At 37.9% G+C, this 18605-nt stretch overlaps 1 protein-coding gene across 1 annotated transcript in view; it reads right to left on the reverse strand.

Moving 5' to 3' along the window:
- The window catches only part of tbkbp1 (TBK1 binding protein 1), a 75144-nt gene that overhangs the window by 15976 nt on the left and 40563 nt on the right, over positions 1-18605 (reverse strand). Inside the window, exons 4-7 of the mRNA XM_059324708.1 lie at positions 13940-14044; positions 10490-10637; positions 7547-7749; positions 5157-5218 (exon numbers count right to left, since the gene is read on the reverse strand). Coding sequence (XP_059180691.1) covers positions 5157-5218; positions 7547-7749; positions 10490-10637; positions 13940-14044 — 518 coding nt within the window. The remainder of the gene's footprint in view (positions 1-5156; positions 5219-7546; positions 7750-10489; positions 10638-13939; positions 14045-18605) is intronic.

Raw genomic sequence — 18605 nt, forward strand, 5'->3', positions numbered from 1 at the left:
TGTAAATTAATTTAAATTAATTTAAATGTAAATGTAAAAAATAACTTTTTTATTACTCCTACTGTCTGTTTATATATAATATAATATAAAATAAAATATAATACACCTGAATTCACCCCCTGTCTGAACACTTTTTAAAACCTCTTCTCACTCTATTGTAATCACATTCAGACGCCTGACCAGAACACTTTTGCACCATTTTTTTAATGGACTGGAAATTCTAGACATGTGGTTAACCTTGAGAATTCAAACAAAACTTGAGGCAACAAAACTACTTGGTTAAGGTTTGAAAAAAATCATGGTTTGGGTTCAAATAAGTACACTGTAATAAATGATTCTGTAGTCATTTAATTTTACTTATTATGTTTGATAAAATTTATTAAATACAAATGCGTCCTTGATTTTGAGGCAGTTGTTTAAGTAACTTTAATATAAAAATGTTTGAGATAGAATCTACTTATTTTGATCACATTAAATATAATCTTTATGTGTATGTAATCCTAAATCAAGAGAATTTTGAATGAATCCAGCAAAATAGAATTAGTCTGTTTTTAAATGACAGGCACTTCCTGTTAAGTTGTTATTAACTGAACTTGTAACGTAGTTAGATTTAATTAATAATATTGCGTGCAATATGTTGCCTCAATTTTATTGAGTAGCTATATTGTTTATCTTTTTTTACAGTGTAGGTTTTCTTTTACCTGGTCAACGTAATTAACTCACAAAGCATTGACTTCTGGTTTCATATGAGACATTAACAGCTGTCTCTTGGTTGAAAGTCATTTAAATTTGTTTGACCCATCCAACCAACCAATCTCTACTCCCTTGGCGGACTTTCTCGCTCTTGATACAACATCACCTGACTTCTCAAGCACTCGCTCAGAGAATAAAATGTTGCAATCAGACACTGAGGGGCCGTGATGAAGCACAAAGTAACAAAGTTTATTTACTTGAGTACTGTATTTTTTATGTTGACCATTTTGGGGTGAAAGCTGAGATTTTTTTTAAAGTTTAATATTAAACTTTAGTTACTAGTATCACTCTAAAGGATCCTGTTAATCGTCACAATAAATATGCAAATATTTAAATATATTTATTAATTGATGTTCATACTACTACATGCAACAACCTGTATATATATTTTTTCTATATATTATCTCTATTGTGCAATATCTGAAAAATGCAAAGTACTCTCAGGAAAACAAACAGACACAAAAATATTAATAATATTAATATTATATATTAATAATAAATGCCAAATAGCAGCCATATTAGTTATTTATGTATGAAGTATAAAGTGTATAGAATGTATGTATATGTCTTATTCTGTTTTTTATATCAATGTGTCTGTATCTTTAGCTGCTGTGATGACTAAATTTCCCCACTGCGGGATAAATAGTCATATCTTATCTTATTTTATCTTAAACTCCTCCTGCATCTGTCAGTCCGGTTCAAAGTGTTTGCTGCATTGTATTGGTCGATTCAGTTTAAAGTTGCTGGTAGAGATGATGGCTTACTTACTCATAAATACAATCATGCAGCGTTTTTAACGATGCTTTGTTCTTGTGTAGTATGGTTGATGATGTACTGTCCTTTCGTGTTTTTTTTTGTTTATGCCTGTATGCTTTTTTATTTTTTATTTTTTTTATTTAACCTTTATTTAACCAGGGAATATCCAATTGAGAACTTAAGAATTAAGAACTTCTTTTTCAAGGGAGCCCTGGCCAAGAGGCAGCAAACACAAAATACAGTTACATATTTACATTACATTACATTACATGTCATTTAGCAGACGCTTTTGTCCAAAGCAACTTACAATAAGTGCATTCAACCTGATGGTACTAGACATAGACCATAGGAATCAAGTAAGTACATAACATACAGACCTTAAACACGTCATGAGAAACAAGTGCATGTTGTGGAATTGGCCTCAATAACTCTTTGTTTGGATTTAAAAGTGCTCAAAGAAACAAAGTCAGTAAATTTCCATTCTTTCTGGCGCATATTCCATGCATAAGGTGCACAGTAAAGTTTTATGCTCTTGGTGCAAGACAAATTCCGAAATCCTTGTTTAAGATTTTTTCTTATCATTTTTTATATCTGCTCTGTCGACCTTGCACTGCCAACAAAAAATCCATGTCCAACCAGTAAGATGCATGTCGAGGTTGCCTATGTAAATGTGTTTAAACTTTTGGAAACAAAGTTATTGGTGCTTATAGTAGCAGCAGTTTCTGTCCTATTGTTAACCTGAATCATTTTTTATGGATTTTTATGGCGTTTTAAGTCGTCGTTTTGGGAGTGTGAATCCATGCTGACACCTACTCATAGATAGCTACTGAAATTGCAGAGGTAACATTGCTAACTCAAGTCCTTTTTCTAGAAATACATGTTTTCATCTTGCTGACGTCTGTGCATTCAACTGTCAGCGGTCAGCGTGGCGTGTCGTTCCCGTCAGTCGTGAAACTTTGCCACAGTGTGGTCGTCTGCTGTCGTGAGCCGATTCGGTTTCTTTTTCCTTCACTTAGAACCAAACCAAAATGCTTGGTCAATTCTACAATCATCTTTTTACAGGATGGACTTTGATTTTCCTTCCACAACTGTAAGAGGGATATTCACAGTGCTTAAAAGAAATGAACAAGCTGAATTTTTGGAGTTGGCTGCGCGCTGCTGGCCTCGTGGAGGGACAGGTGTTAAACGGAGGGGGCTTTTCACACTTTCACAGAGAGAGGTGTCAAACAGTCCTCACACAGAGTCACTCAGTGCTCAGCTTTACTACCTGCTAGCTTTAAAGAGATAGAGAGTTATTTTGGCTTTTCTACTAGAACATGTTTACGTGCTTTTATGTTTAAAAAACACTTTATTTTTCTCAAACTGTCTGACAGTTTATTTAAAGGGACAATTTCTGAATACGAGCTGTGAGTGTTTTTATACTTTAACAGCGTTTATGTAGCGCCAAGATCTGCTTTATATTTAGATAAGACAAGAAAATCTCAGTTTTTAACAATGTTGGACCTTTAAGTGTTTTTTGGGGCTACTTATTAATTAAAATGTGAAAAAATGTACTTCCAAAAAGCAACGCTTTGTTTTTCAGAAAGCCAGGCGGAATAACATGTTCTAAATGTGTTTTTCTGATTTGGGACTTCAGCTTAAAATCATGTCGTGATTTATTGGAAACAGCTCTCACTTGCTGAAAGCTGAGGAGTGAGGGGATATTCTGCCGGTGTCTTCAGCAGTGTGGCTTGTGGTTGGTGAGGGCAGCCTGTTTACGTATTACTAGTTATGAGTGAAACACGAAAATCCACAAATGCAGTCACGAACACTGTGAGTGGTGGTTGAAAAAGCCACAAACTGCGCCAACTCTTATTACACACACGGAAACAACTGAAACATGACAAAAACAAGAACATTTTATGACTAAGGTAGGTAGGAAGGTGAAAATTCAATTTATTTCATGAATCCACCAATTCAACTTTAACCTTTAATGAGAGGATCTTTTGGGGAGATAGGAGGTCACAGAAATGTTATACATCATCTGAGAGCTGGAACCTGGAGATTAATTTTGAGATACAGCTGAGCACTAAATAAGCCCTGAATCTTTAATAAGGTAAAATATTCAAAAGTTTAGAGTGTTTAGTGCTGATAACATTATGATGGAACTAAATGAAGGCCCTCCCCAGGCTCAGTTATTGTAATTTGTTTCAGCATTTTTCAGGTTTATAACATTTGTTACATATAGATTTGACGTTGAATTTGACCACTTTTTTACACTCAAGAATTGATGAAAATGATCTAAAAGTCCCTCCAAATTATCACATTAAGACACCAAGAAGGCTCATCTAGAAGAGGGGAAATTAACATAATTGTACTGCATGAGGAAAAACTCCATGTTTTCTTCCCAAAACTGCATGTGATTAGCATAAAGTGGGCATACCTGTAAACGGGAGGATATCTTTAGTTGGTAGGTCAAGGGACACTTTTAAAAATGTGAGTTTTTTCCTTTTGAGCGTTGCTTAGACAAGATATAACGACCTGGTTGGTACAAATTAATTTAACCTGCTATGGCCTCATAAAGACAGTAATGTCAGCTGGTCTCAGAGGGTTAATAGCACTAAAGTGAAAATTATTTACTGGCAATAGCTCCATTTTTAAATACTAATTCCCCCCCACAGACTCTCCTTCAGATTATAAAGTGCTGATGAAAGCAGTGTGCTAATATGCTCCACAGCACCCGTATCAATCTGTGCAGTTTACACTAAATGAGCCCAATTACAAGAAAAAGCAGCAGGAAACAGAGTATAGGCATTGTAGGTTTTTTTAGTGGGAGTAAGTGATATTGTTGAGTAAAACCAAAAGTTGACCAAGGTCTGGAAAAACACAGTAGGCTTCCTACTCAGCACATCCTCTCTGTGCTGCCGCACCATTTTTTACTTTCAGTTTGCTCCCCTTCGAAACACTTCTGGGGTTTCACTGTGTGGGAGTCATCTGCCCAACCTGCTGTGGTTTTTTCTTTTTTTTACCTGTTACACCTTTGTAAACAGCCCGAGGGGTAATTTGACAAAGGCACGCAAATAAGTGACTTCCTTTCCTCTCAGCACTAGTTTCTCTCATTGGCTGTAAGTGACTGAGGGATGAGTGGAAACACAGCAGCGTGAACGCTCACTGCAGCTCTTTTTGTGTGGTTTCAGTGAAGAGGAAGAGCTCAGGCTGACGAGACTGGACCGAATGCCTTACAGCGATGAGGAAATGGACAGGGAAGTGTATCACACTGTGCTTACACTGCCCCCTACTGCTCACAATCATTTCTTACCAACACAATGGTGTTACAGCTTGCTGCACATATAGTGGAGTATCTAGTAAATGCAGCTTTTGTGCACAAAGAATAACACTCCTTTATTAATGCTGCTTTTGAACCCCAGCATCGGAGAGCTTGTCTGCTGTCTAATGAGGCCCCTGGAGGTCGGCCTGAGCTCATCATAGCAGGAGGATAAAGATACAGATGAGCAGCAGCTTTTAGTACAACATTTCTCCTTTTGCTCTTTCTGCCGTAGACGATGCTCCTTAACAGATATGTCTCCTAACCACTTTTCCTGCCATCACTCCCAGTTGTATTTCTTCCCCCCCATCCCTCTGCCCAGAGATCGGCCGTGGTCACTTACTGCTCATCTCCCACCTTCTTTATCCACTCCACATCACACTGCTTGCACGGAGAAGTCATTTCCTGCCGAAGTAGAGCGTGAAATTAGATTAGCATGCAGGTGCTGGTAAAATATTGGACAAAATCTGACAGCAAGAGCCCGTCGAGGCAACATGGTCAGAAACACAGTGGATTTTGATGAAACAGGTACTCATTGATGATTATTATTCATGCACTGCGTGTGTGTTATGTGCAACTGTTGGCCTGTAGAGAGATGTGAACTGTGTTTGGAAAGTTTTTGTTCTCTTTTTAGAGTTGAATAAGATGCTGTGATATGACATGTAAGGGCAGCAAATCTGCTGTAAAGAAGATCTAAAGGAAGAGTTTGACATGTTGAGTTGTTGTGAGTGAGATGAAAAGATCAATAGCGCTCTCATGCCTGTATGATGAATGCATGGTTAATTTTTCTGTTATATCTTGTTTGTTTTATCCAAACAGAAAGCTGAGGGGTAAAAACATCATGTTGTGGTGAGGGATGCCACAGTGAGGAACTTTTTCCTTCAACCAACGAACTTGAGACGCTTGGTGTCACTGACTACACCTGACATGCTGCAAGGAAAGATTCTGGTGTTAGCACTCTCGCCTTACAGCAAGAAGGTCGTCGGTTCGACTCCGGCCTCTTCTGTGTGGAGTTTGCTTGTTTGTTCTCCCTGTGTCAGCGTGGGTTCTCTCGAGGTTCTCCGACTTCCTCCCACAGTTCAAAAACATGCAGCTTAGGTTTAATTGGTGACTCTAAATTGTCCGTAGGTGTGAATAAAAGCGTGCGTGTTGTCTGTCTCTATGACCCTGTTTCCATTTAGCAGTAACATGTGGTCTGAATGATCTGAACACAACCACTCGTTTGCGAAACACCAAATGCGTTGCTGTTTTTAACCGGTGGGGGGCAGCAGTGCCCCTCCTATGTCTAGTCGGACAGAAGAAGAAGAAGAAGAAGAAGGAGGAGGAGAAGTAGAAGAAGAAGAAGAAGAAGAAACAATACATTCTTTGATTGTTCCACATCACCGAAGATGTTAGAAGCACTTTTTGTCTGAGTACGTACTTTCGCCTGGGCAGGGAGCGGCAGCTGAGTAGGCGGTCCCTAATGTGGACAAGTCACATACCAGTTCTCACTACTATCTGAATGTGGACACAAGCGGCCTGAACCACCTCTAAATGTGGTTTTTGACATCCGATCTCAGTCCTCAAAGCGTCCTGACAGTGTTTTCACCTGTATTTAGAGCTGTCCACTTGTGTTCGGATCACCCAGACCGTATGTTACTGCTAAATGGAAACAGGGTCTATGTGTCTGGTGACCTGTCCAGGGTGTACTCCGCCTCTCGGCCGATGTCAGCTGGGATCGTCTCCAGCCCCCAGCGACCCAAGTTTGGATAAAAGATAACGGTTAAAGATAATGAATGAATGATTATTCTGGACAATTACTGAGCAAAACAGAATAATTCTTTTTCTCTTCTTCATGGTCTGCTGCTCCAGTTCTGTGCCGACTCCCTCCTCCTTTTCGTCTCCCCTTCTGTCATTGTGACTCTGCACTGTGGTCATCCTCTTGGTTTCCTCAACATCCGGGTCGTTGACACACGCCAATGTTGCCTTGTGCACAAGGTCCTGACTTCTTGCTTCTGGCAGAGCTCTGTGCTGCGACTCTGCTGCTGCTGTATGACGCAGACACTCTCAGATTATAATTAGTATCCGTCGTCCAACTAAGTATTACAAAATGGGCAGAAAATAAACTAAAAGGGTTTTTTTTCTATTGAAAACTACTGTTACGGCAGCTTATATAATCGGTGTATGCTCTAACGCCGTGTAACACTGGTAGTGGTGGTTTTATAAATACTGTTTCCCTGTCTTTGTGCTTAGCAACCGCTTGCTGGCTGTAACTCCATATTTAATGTACAGACATAAGTGGTTATGATCTTCCCATCTAACTCACGAACTACTCCTTTTCTGTACCACATTGAGTGCAGCACTAATGGAAAAACACTGTCCATGCAGTCGTCCGTCAGGTCCTGGGCAGAGCCGGACTCTGACTCTGCTGTGTTGGGATCTTTAGTCCCTCCACAGCTGAGTGCCGACAGCTTGACACTACACTGGCAAGGTCAGGGTTCTGCGTCCCACTGGAGCCAGAAATATATGTCCCCCTCTGGTGCTTGAATGACTCTGCTCGTCATCTCGGATATGTTTTGTTATATGATGACCCCGATGGATGGATGTGTGCATGCAGAATCTCCAGAAAATGTTGAAAATTCTGCAGCATGCACACAATGAACTGTGTCTCTGACAGTGTTCTTGACATCATTTCAAATGTCCAGTTGCAGTAAACACCCATATGGCACCCAAAGGACACTAAAGCAAACTGACCCTGTCCCTCTGGCTGTTCTGCAGCATCCTCATCTCCTCCTTCAGCCTCTCGCACTCCCCCTTCAGCTCCTCTTCCCTCTGACATGCCCCCTGGGCCTCGTGCCGCGCCCCCTCCAGCTCGGCCTCCAGCCGCTGCAGCTTCAGGTCGGACAGGGTGTCCAGGCTGCGGGAGCTCTGCAGAGTCAAGGCTGGACAGTCCAGCACTGGAAAGGAGGAAAGGGAGAGAAAAATGTAGATGTGAAACACTTTAATGTTGCTGCTTTTTCACGCTGATTAACGCAGCCTTCTTCAGTCCATGGTTGTTGTACAATAGATGAGTATGAAAGAGCAGAAGAGCTGACTTCTTCCAAGGGCAGCATCTTTCAGTTTGTACCTGGGTGATGTGATCTGCGTGGGCATGTTAGTGATTCAGCTCCGCTCACACAGACTCAGTCCTTGAGCCAGAAGACACTGTAACAGTGCATCATCTTCTATATCCCAGCTCCTCCTGCCTCCTCACCCAGGCACTCCTGTGTATGTGTGTGTGTGTGCACTCACATACTGTACGCATATTTTCACACATTATTCTACAATACTATCTTGCAAACTCTGACTTCTCACATACAATTAAAAGGGGACTGTTTACTGTCATTCTCAGTGTATAAATAAAAGAAATATGAATATATATAAATGTAATCCACCCTGGAAGTTAACATCACGTTGTTCCCCTCGACAAAAAGCCAACAGGATTTTTCCGTAAAATAAGCTCTGTGTCAAACAACAAACATGTATGATACTTGCACTGAAATTAATGAAGTTTAATAACATTGTTTACTTCCAATGAAACCAGAAGTGTAGAAAAGTGCATTTAACAGATGACCATCTATAGGTACAGTTTTGAAGTACTTGTACTTTACTTGAGTATTTCCATTTTATGTAACTTTATACTTCACTACTTTTTGAGGCAAATATTGTACTTTTTACTGCACTACATTTAACTGACAGCTTTAGTTACTTCTCAGGTCGAGTTTTAACATAAAAACATAATACATAATAACAGTAGGCCTATTTTACATAATTAAAATGAGACCTATCTTTACTAAATTAAAACGCTGCTTACATAAATGCATCAATACAAATAATCTAACAATATATTTAGAATATATAAAACAATCTGAGTGGGGCTATTCTGCATAACGAGTACTTTTACTTTTGATACTTTAAGTACAATTTGATACTGATACTTTTGTAGTTTTGAATGCAGGACTTTTACTTGTAGTGGAGTAATTTCACAGTGTGGTATTAACACTTTTACTTAAGTAAGGGATCTGAATCCTTCTGCCACCACTGGTTCTTTCATAGTTTTGATGTCTTCAGTATTAATGTACAATGTTGAAAATAATAAAAAATAAAGAAAAAAACATTGAAGGTGTGTCCAAACGTTTGACTGTAGACTGTATATGAAAGAAAAGAGAAAAGGCACAATAGGTCCCCTGTAAGGGAAGAAAACTGTCTACACCCCTTTACCACTGAATATGTATATATGTTATTAAATATAATTGCATGCCTATGATTATCCTCTTCATCAACATATAGCATCAGTAGAGGCATCCGTTGAGGTGGTGGTGACACATTTTTTTCATCAGCCACCCACTGAAGAGTTCAGAGCTCAGCATCTAATGACTCTGAACAGCTCAAGTTGAACAAAATCTCCTTTGCAGCAGCACTAGACTGCATATTTTATCTTGAGTCCAGGATGAGGGAATCTGCTGACTCGGGGGAGGTTATATTTGCATTCTTTTTTTTCCCTAATAAATGCAATAAAGCAGCAAGTGACCTGAGCATCTGATTCAGGCGTGCATTTGCATCGTAATAAGTGAAATTATCTCACAGGTTTTCAAACATTTGGTGATCCAGACTAATGACAGTGGAGATTATGTGGCGCTGCAGATGGAAGCAACAGGCTGAATAATAGAGAAAAATCCTCCAATTTACCATAATAAGCGCTTTCGCTCCAAATGTTTTGAATTTCATGTTGATTTCAAGGTCTCTTTTCTTGTGACCGGGGAGCTGGAACAAAATGTCCAAGCTGGTTCTCTCCAACAGGCCGAGGATTAACCCGACCTCAATTAAAATGCTTTTCCAGCCAGACTGTTGGATTTGATTAAAGATGCAGAGAAAAGATGAGCAGTGATTAACAGAGATTCTAGGCTGGTTGATACAGAAGTGTATCTTCTCACTGTACTCACTTTACTATAAAGTGTCAGAATTGAGCAGTACATTAACCACAATACAGACCTAAACTGACCTGCATTTTACATCTTTATTGCATATATATTTATTTAGAAATGAAGATGTACTGTTATTAAATGATCATAAACATCAACAGAAATGGGATTATCACTATAATTATCAAGCATTCCAGAGCTAAATATAGTAAGTACTTAACATCATGATTGCCTCGGATTTAATGAGAAATAAGCAGTGAACTGGAAGCTGCAGGTTTGTGGCATTTTGCAAATCAACTGAAATCAAATGCATGAAAAATTTAAATAAAAGCTTTACTTTTCTTAATGACCTTAAAATGCATCACCTGTTCTATTAGATTGGGTGGTTTTTCTTTTTTTATATACAATTAAATGTTTCATTAAAAATATAGATAATTGCCATGATGATTTTTACACATTTTTTTTTTTTGTACCAAAACAAAGAAGTCTGTAGAATACAGTTTCTACACTGAGACATCTTGGTATTCTGACAAAAGTTTTCCTTTAATTTTGGATTTTGCACTTATTGCGATTTCAATAAAACTTTAAATCAAGTGTGCAGCCTTGGCTGGTTGAGATCACAACAGATGTCCTTTCCACAACAGATTAAAACTACTTTTCAGTTGTTTTGAAATACGTTCAAGAGCACATCTGAGCTATAGATGCACATCCTGGGAGAGAGATAACAGTCACTCACTGTGTGTGTCCGGGCTGGCGTGCAGCTGCAGGTACTGCATGTCTTTGCTGTGCAGCTGCATGTTGAGTTTCTGCAGAGAGTTTTCTCTCTGCCTCAGAGCAGACTCCAGGCCCAGGATCCGCTCCACATGCTTCTCCACCAGGCTGGTCTGGAACACACACGGTGCATGCTTTGTTTTAACCCACCACATGTATGCAACATAAATATTTACAGAAGTTATATACAGTGTGTTCTTTGCCTCTTTAATACCTGCTAAAAGCCAGTTTAGGAACATGTCTAAGACTGCTAAATATATACATATACATTCATATCCAGGCACTGGTGTTATAATACTAATATTTGCAACCATGAAGCATTATTTTACTTCATTATTTTATCCAAACAGAAAGTTTATTCTATGCACATGTGAAAAACTATGCAAAACAGCCCATCAGAGAGATATAAACCATCCAAGCATCTCATGGTGATTTGTCAAACTGTACTTTATCATCCACTGTGTAAATGCCAAGATTTAGACAGATTATATGTCATGCATGCTTCTTTTTCTTATTAATGACTCATTTGTGGTTTCAGTCTTGGTCAACAAAGATTTTATGACTTCATTAGTAGTTTTTTTTTTTATCCTGAATGACTTTATGCCTGGAACTTATGAGCACAACTCTGGTAAACACCAGATACATGAGGCGCTTTTGAATTATTTTTGTGGAGAAAGAGTCAATTTGAGTCTTAAATTGATTAAATCAACTAATTGTTTAGTTGAAAGTTGAGTTATTTTGTCGTGGTCAGCCATGATAAGGAGAGGATGAAGTCAGGTGTAATAGTGGCATTTTTGTTGAGTGAGCAAAATGTAAATATGTTGGGTCAACATGATGTATTTGCGTTAGTGTTACTTAATTACCAGGGGTCAGTCCAACTAGTAAGGGTAATTGTAACATACTAACATCATTTTCTTGGGCCATTTAAACACGTATGACATTATTAAGAGTTACTTTATTTAATAGGGTAGTTACAACTACTTTTTAAAATAGTGAAGTACATGAATTAATTGTGCTGAGCCAACAAAACAAAGTTAGGTTGAAGTGGTTTAGCCTAAAAGATTACCTTATCATATGAAAATGAACATAATAGTAATTATTCAGGGAAATAAATCATTTTTAAACAGAGTATTATATTCAGCAATTTAATTAGGTTGTTTTAACATAAAGTATTCTAGTAAACTTTAAAGTGTTGCATTTTATGCTAAAACTACATGTTTTAAAACTGTTCAACCACAAAACATCATTTTATTTAGTAGAAGCTACATGTTAGACTAAGGATAAGGTAACAGACACCCAGTTTCCTTTTTTTCGAGTGTGGGGGGTTGAATTTTTTGAGTCCGTCCTTGAGCAAAGAAGACTTAAAAAACAATCATGTATGTATTATGTAGATTAGTGAGTGAGTGAACTGCTGGAAGGTTAGAGGTCAATGAGGCCCAGTCGGTTGTTGGAGCCGTAATAACAGACTTCAGGTGACATTGACACTGTGTCGCTCCTCGGCAGGCGGCAGTTCCAACATCGCTGGCGCACTCCATCCCGTAATCACTCTGCCCACATAAAAACTGCTGAGGCTGCTCGGCATGAGCTGCTCGATGGACTTCACTCTCATATGAGAGGGTTTATTATCACAGAGGGGATCTGGGGAGGAGCAGCCAGCCAATCTGTTCAGTTGGAAACGTCTACCTGGTCTGGATCGACTCTGATTTGCAACTCGGTTACAGAAATGTGTTACAAAAAAAAAATCACAATCTGAAGAAGTGCACATGTATAAGGTAAAATGAGCCAGAGAATAAAGCTAAAAACTAGTGTTTTTAAATGGTAGGATGGTGCAGGATCTTGGAAAACAAACAATACTTTTCTAAATGAAATCCTTTACAGTCGAATAAGAGTTTGTTTTGTTTCACAGATTCACTATAAAAGGACTCTGCTCTCTGAAGGACTGTTGGCTCAGTATAAGTAATGAAAAAGTTTGCTCAGAGGGCAATTACTTCAAAATGAGCTGTGTACTCTAAAGGGCCCAGTCAAAGTGATCCAATGCACTTCCTAAAATGTGTCTGTTTCTTTTTCTTAGTCAGACTATATACGTTACTGTTACACTCTTTGACTATTACATGATGATTTGGTAGTTTTGAGTCACATATTTGTACGTTGTAAGGGTTGGTCGAGCTATTGCAGCAGCTGATGTGGAGATATTCTAACATTTCCCATCATGATTGCATCTTCAGCCAGTGGTTTGTCCCCTTGTCATGGCAGTCTACATGTCAAAGTATCCTTGGGCGAGATACTGAACCCCAAACTGCTCCTTTTGGCTGTTCCATTAGTGTGAGTGTTTAATTTAGTGATGAGCAGGTGACGATATGCTTTGTTGCTTTGGCCACCAGTGCATGAATGTGTATGTGAATGGGTGATTGCTGACTTGATCGCTATGACTAGAAAAGCACTATACAATGCAGCCAATTTACCATTTACCCTCCACACCTGCATTTTACAAACTCCATGTCTCCAGTTTGTAAAAATGATCAAAAATATTGTATGGAGTTGAGGTACAGGACAAATACAAGCACAATTGTGTAGAATATTATTATTATGTTGTAGCATTAACATTTTCCTTAAATTAGACCCAAGGAATAGTTCAGATTTAGTTTGAAGTATGGTTGTATGAGGTATGTATCCACAAAGTCTATTACTTACAGTAAATGGGGATGCAGGCAGGAGTACCAGAACAGAAACTTAAAAATGTACTGCTGTGGACGGGGGCAACAGTAAACTTTCTTTTAGTCAACTTAAAAAAAAAGTCTCACCTAAAAAATCTATTAGTTTAACTTAAAGTGTAAATTTCGAATCATTTCCAAACACAGAAATCACACAATAACACAAAAATATTATACGACCGCCATGTCCTGTGAGCTAAAATGGCTTTTTTCCCCCAAAGGAGTCTGGTGACTTTGAAGAGAGCATAGGTAGCTGTGAAAATATTGTAAATAGAGCATTCACTTTTAGTGATATTGATATGTTTAGGTTACTAAAACATATTTTGCTGCTGCCTCTGTCCACAGCAGCACATCGCTGAGCTTCCATGTTGGTTTTCCTGCCTGTTCTCCAAACTGTGGGCGTGCTGACCGTCACTTTATGTAGGAAATACACGGTCCCTTTAAGAAAAAACTCTAGACAAACAGTTTGCATACATATATGCACAGGTTTCCACATACTTTTGTCCACTTAGTGTATTTGGTGATTTAAATGTAATCCTCATTTTTGTTCTCTGCCTGTTCGTGATGTCTGCCGTGCCAACGTTTACATTTTCTATTCAGCCGAATGTGAAACTGTCAGAATTTATTAATGAGCCATATGGCTTCTGTGTAAAAGCTACTGTAAAATGAATGCACAGTGCAGCCGACTGGATAACGTCTCTGACCATCTTGTCCAGATCCCTCTGGAGGTTGCTCTTCTCCATGTGAATCTTCTCGTAGGCTTGGATCACATCCTCCAGCTGCTCCTCTCTCTCCTTCCTCTTCTGGAGCTGAAGCAACACACAGAGAAAGAGAAGCTGAAGAACAGAGGGGAAAAAGAGGCTTGACATACATTTACTATTTCCCCCTTCTTTGCCAGTTTTCAAACTTCCTCCCAAACAGAAAAAGAGAGAGAGAGCAGGGGAGAAACAGCAGAAACCACCACTGAGAGTCATCAAATGTGTCTCTTAAGAAACTGTTGTGTAACCAAGAAAATTTAGGACACTTGAATCCTGACACCTCAGCATGTGCGCCTCCCCTTTCTCGACATATGGAGAAATCGTGGTTTCTACAGACATCTTTGACACTATTTTGAGAAATGTGTTTCCTGATGTCTTGCTGATCTATCACGCTGCGGCATAATAAGAGGCTGAATGTCGCTGGATGCCATAATCACACACTCCCTGACAGGTCTGAGAGCAGTGACATATGTGCGCAGAGATTGACTGAAATGGAGAGATTTTCAAAAGCAGGGAAAGGAGGGCGAGGGAGTGTGATTTGTGTTCAGGAACATGGTCACTAGGAGAATGAAAGTGGGAGCAGCAGAAGCAAAGGAGTGAGATAAAAAGAGAGCGGCGAGGACAAAGAGGTATATCGCTGCAGTGTCTATGGTAACATATGCTGTTAGAAATCTGCCACTAAGCTGGAGGACGGCTTGTCAACAGCATCGTGACTGAGGACAGAGGGATTACTCCACAGCTCAATAAAATAATATGCCTAACGATGTCCTCATTATCACCTTTTTACATTCTCACTGCAGTCTGGGTTTCTGTATGTGGGATCGGTTTGTTGGTTTAAATGGCATCGCAGCTTTAAAGCTGTCTGCTTTTTTTTTCATTTTTAATTTGATTTGTTGGTACAAAACCGTTGATGTGATTGCAGTCGCTTTAAATGCATCAGAGAGGAAGGGAAAGAAAAAAACATGCAAAAGTAATGCACTATAATTCATAAATAACGCACATCATCGTGAGCCTCACACCCACAGATTTCGACGCCGTACTGACTTTGTTTTAAACTGTGACCTCTAGTGGCTGTAGTATTTATGACGTCACATACGAAATCCCTTTGCGCCATTTTCCGTGACTTACATGCGTAGTGGCTTTTCAAAATAAACCTCCATGTTCACAGTAAATAGTTAACCCTCCCGTTATGTTGCAGGTCAAACTGACCCATTTCAAAGTTTTGAAATCTAAAAAAAATTGTTAAAACTTTTTTTTGAGATGAAACTTCTCTGCTTGGCTTCATAAGTGTAATCAACATATACAATGAAAATGGTTCATTTCACATATTTGCATGTTTATAATATATAGATACTGTTCAATGGTCAATCAGACCCTGAACAGAAGAGGCGACTTGTGTTAATTTATCAACTCACTCAGTAAAAGAAAAAAGTTTGAAATGTGAAATAAAATTTTCAATAACGCAATGTCATGTAAAAAAATTATTTATTATATGTAGGTTTTAATGTACTTTTTTTTTTAAATGAAAAATGAGTGAATTATCCTCATTGAACCTGATCTGTGAGAGATAAAGAACACCATTGCACTAAAGATTGAAATGGTTATTAATGGAGTTAATCATGAAATATAAACACTGTTTATTGGGATTTTTTGGGTTCTGACACTTTTGGACAATTAAACATGCCCCGGGTCAAATTGACCCATGAACATTATTGCTGTTCCTGAGAAATGAACATAACAGGAGGATTTATAATAATAAAATAACATATCTCCACTTAAATTTGTTTGGTTTCACATGGAACACAAACATCCGTCTCCTCGGTCAGTCCAGTGTTTGTTTGACCCCTTTTTCCCCATATCACAATAATTTATATTCCCTTATATTCTAATGTATATATTAATTTACGTGTCAAATGGGTTTACGTTACAGGCAATGGAAAGCCCATTGTGTGGTAAAGGATGCTGTGTACGTAGGTATTACATGCTGAGGGCCTTGACAAAGCTTCTGGCTGAGTATAAAGATGGACAAAAAACACAGATTTCATCCAGGAGACCAGTATTTGTGTCTCCTGTGAGACCAAATTTTATGGATTTAAGTTATTGTAAGTGAACTCAAAGCAAAATCTCTTTTCTAAACTTAACTCAAGTCGCTTTTCACATATATATCTGAGCCCATTAACCCCTTGTTATATACATAATATATGCGTGTATATATGAAATAAACATAGACTTTTCATTACAATATTAAATCCATAATACTTTTAAATAGGGTTGTCAAAAGTATCGATACTCAAAAAAGTATCGATACTAAAACGTTGTAGCCAGATACAATACTCATTTTCAAAAGTGTTATTTTCTCTCTTGAAATCTCCAGAATGAAGCAGAGAAAAGTCGACTTATCAAGCTTGCCTAATATTGTGCACAGCGTACAAAATATTGTTCTAATTGTTGTTGTTTATGCTATTTATTTATTTTTTGCACTACCTCAGACCTGAAGCTTGTTGTCATAGTTGCAGTTTCTTTTTGCACAACTGTTTTTTATTATAAATATTTAACCTGTGGTTCTGTTAATTTTTACTGTTGCATTTTTCTTGTTGTTAAAAACATTTCTGTTAAATTTCGGATCTTTGATTTATCGTTGTGGTATCAAAAATGGTATCGAGTATCGAATATTTTCCTGAGTATCGGTATCGAGTTGAAAATCTTAGTATCGTGACAACCCTACTTTTAATGCATAAATGTGAAAACAAAACTTAAAGAGACATTACCAGACATATTTACAATAAAACTTTTTCTTTGTGCAGCAGATAAAAGTTGGTGTTTTGTAGATTTTTATCACAGAATTGAGGGTCACACTTCTGCTTTGTGACCTTTGAATTCCTCTAATGCCTCCACTGACAGGAAATATGTCACCTTTCTTTACTTCTCCTTGATAACTGCAAGTCACCGTTTTACCAGAAGGGAGAGGTGTGTGTGTGTGTGTGTGTGTGTGTGTGTGTGTGTGTGTGTGTGTGTGTGTGCGTGCACGCGTGTGCGGGGTGGCGTGGGGGGTCTGGTCCCAACAGAGCATGCTCAGCGAGCCGTGGCACATTTCATCAGTGTGAGCGGTCGGTGTCAGGACCATGTGACCTTGTGTGTCCCGCGCTAATCGCTGCTGCTGCTCCCATAAACCATTTCCTTCCTCTTTCTTGCTCTCTTGCTCTTTTCTTTCTTTCTTTGTTGTTGTTACCACTACCAGTTTTACCACTGCCTTCCTGTGTCAGTCGTTTCTCATCTCTATTTCCCCACACTCTCGTTCACACACTCATAGAAAACCGTAGAGTTGCAAGCGAGGGGATTAAGCAGTAAAACACATTAGGGATGTTGCCATTCTCATCTTTCTCTCCGGAAGGCATCCCTTACTTTGGTTATATTACTCCAGTAAAAGTCCTGCATCTGAAGTACTGTGCTGAAGTAAAAGTACAAAAGGAAAAATACTCGTTATCAGTGGTGAAATGTAACTAAATACATTTACTCAAGTACTGCACTTAATTACAATTTATTTCCATTTTATGTGACTTTATATGTCTACTCAACTAGATTTTGAGGCAAAATATTGTACTTTTTACTCCACTACTTCAGGTCGAGATTTTAACAGGAAAAACATGATCAATTTTAGAAATTAAACCTCATAACAGTATATTAATTAGTTTGAATTAGCCCTACATTAACACCAGTAAAATTCTGCTTACATAAATGCATCAATATTATATTTGGAATATATAAAACAATCTGATTGGGTCCATTCCATGAGGGACGAAAAATAGTAGAAATAAATAAATAAGTAAATACATTTAAAAAAAAGTGAATATATGTAGAAATAAAATAAATAAATAAATACACGTGGAAATGTAAAAATAAATGTGGAAATAACTAAATAAATAAATGAAAATGTATAAATAAATGAAAAAATAAATACAGAAATTGCAAAATAAATAATATATTATATTAATTAAAGTTAGAAAATTTGTCTATTTGTCTGTATCTTTTGCATTTATTTATGTAACTTTTTATTTATTCACTTTAAGTACACTTTTGTGAATTTTCACAGTGTGGTATTAGTACTTTTACTGAAGTAATGGACCGTAATACTTCTTCCATCACTGCTCGTTATGCAGAATGTCTTATATATTCCAAATATATTATTAGATTATTTGTATTGATGCATTTATGTAAGCAGCGTTTGAATTTTGTCAATATAGGCTCATTTAACTACACAGTCGCCCATAAAGATGGAATAATTCTGTTTTCAGACACAATACCGTTAATTGTGGTTTCACATTGGGAGGAGATTGATTTATCTGTCAACAATAAATTAAATTGTCACAATTTTTTCATGGAAAGAGGTAAAAAAAAAAGAATATTTTATTCCAACTGTTATGAGGTTAACTTTACAAAAATGTCTTATCACTTTAAATGGATCATGTTTTACATGTTAATTCTCATCCTGGAAAGTAACGAAAGCTGTCAGCTAAATCTAGTGGAGTTACAAGTAGAATATTTGACTCAAAATGTAGTGGAGTAGAAGTATAAAATTACATAAAATGGAAATACTCAAGTTAAGTACAGGAAC

This window comes from Centropristis striata, chromosome 21, assembly GCF_030273125.1.
Source record: "Centropristis striata isolate RG_2023a ecotype Rhode Island chromosome 21, C.striata_1.0, whole genome shotgun sequence".
Taxonomy (NCBI): domain Eukaryota; kingdom Metazoa; phylum Chordata; class Actinopteri; order Perciformes; family Serranidae; genus Centropristis; species Centropristis striata.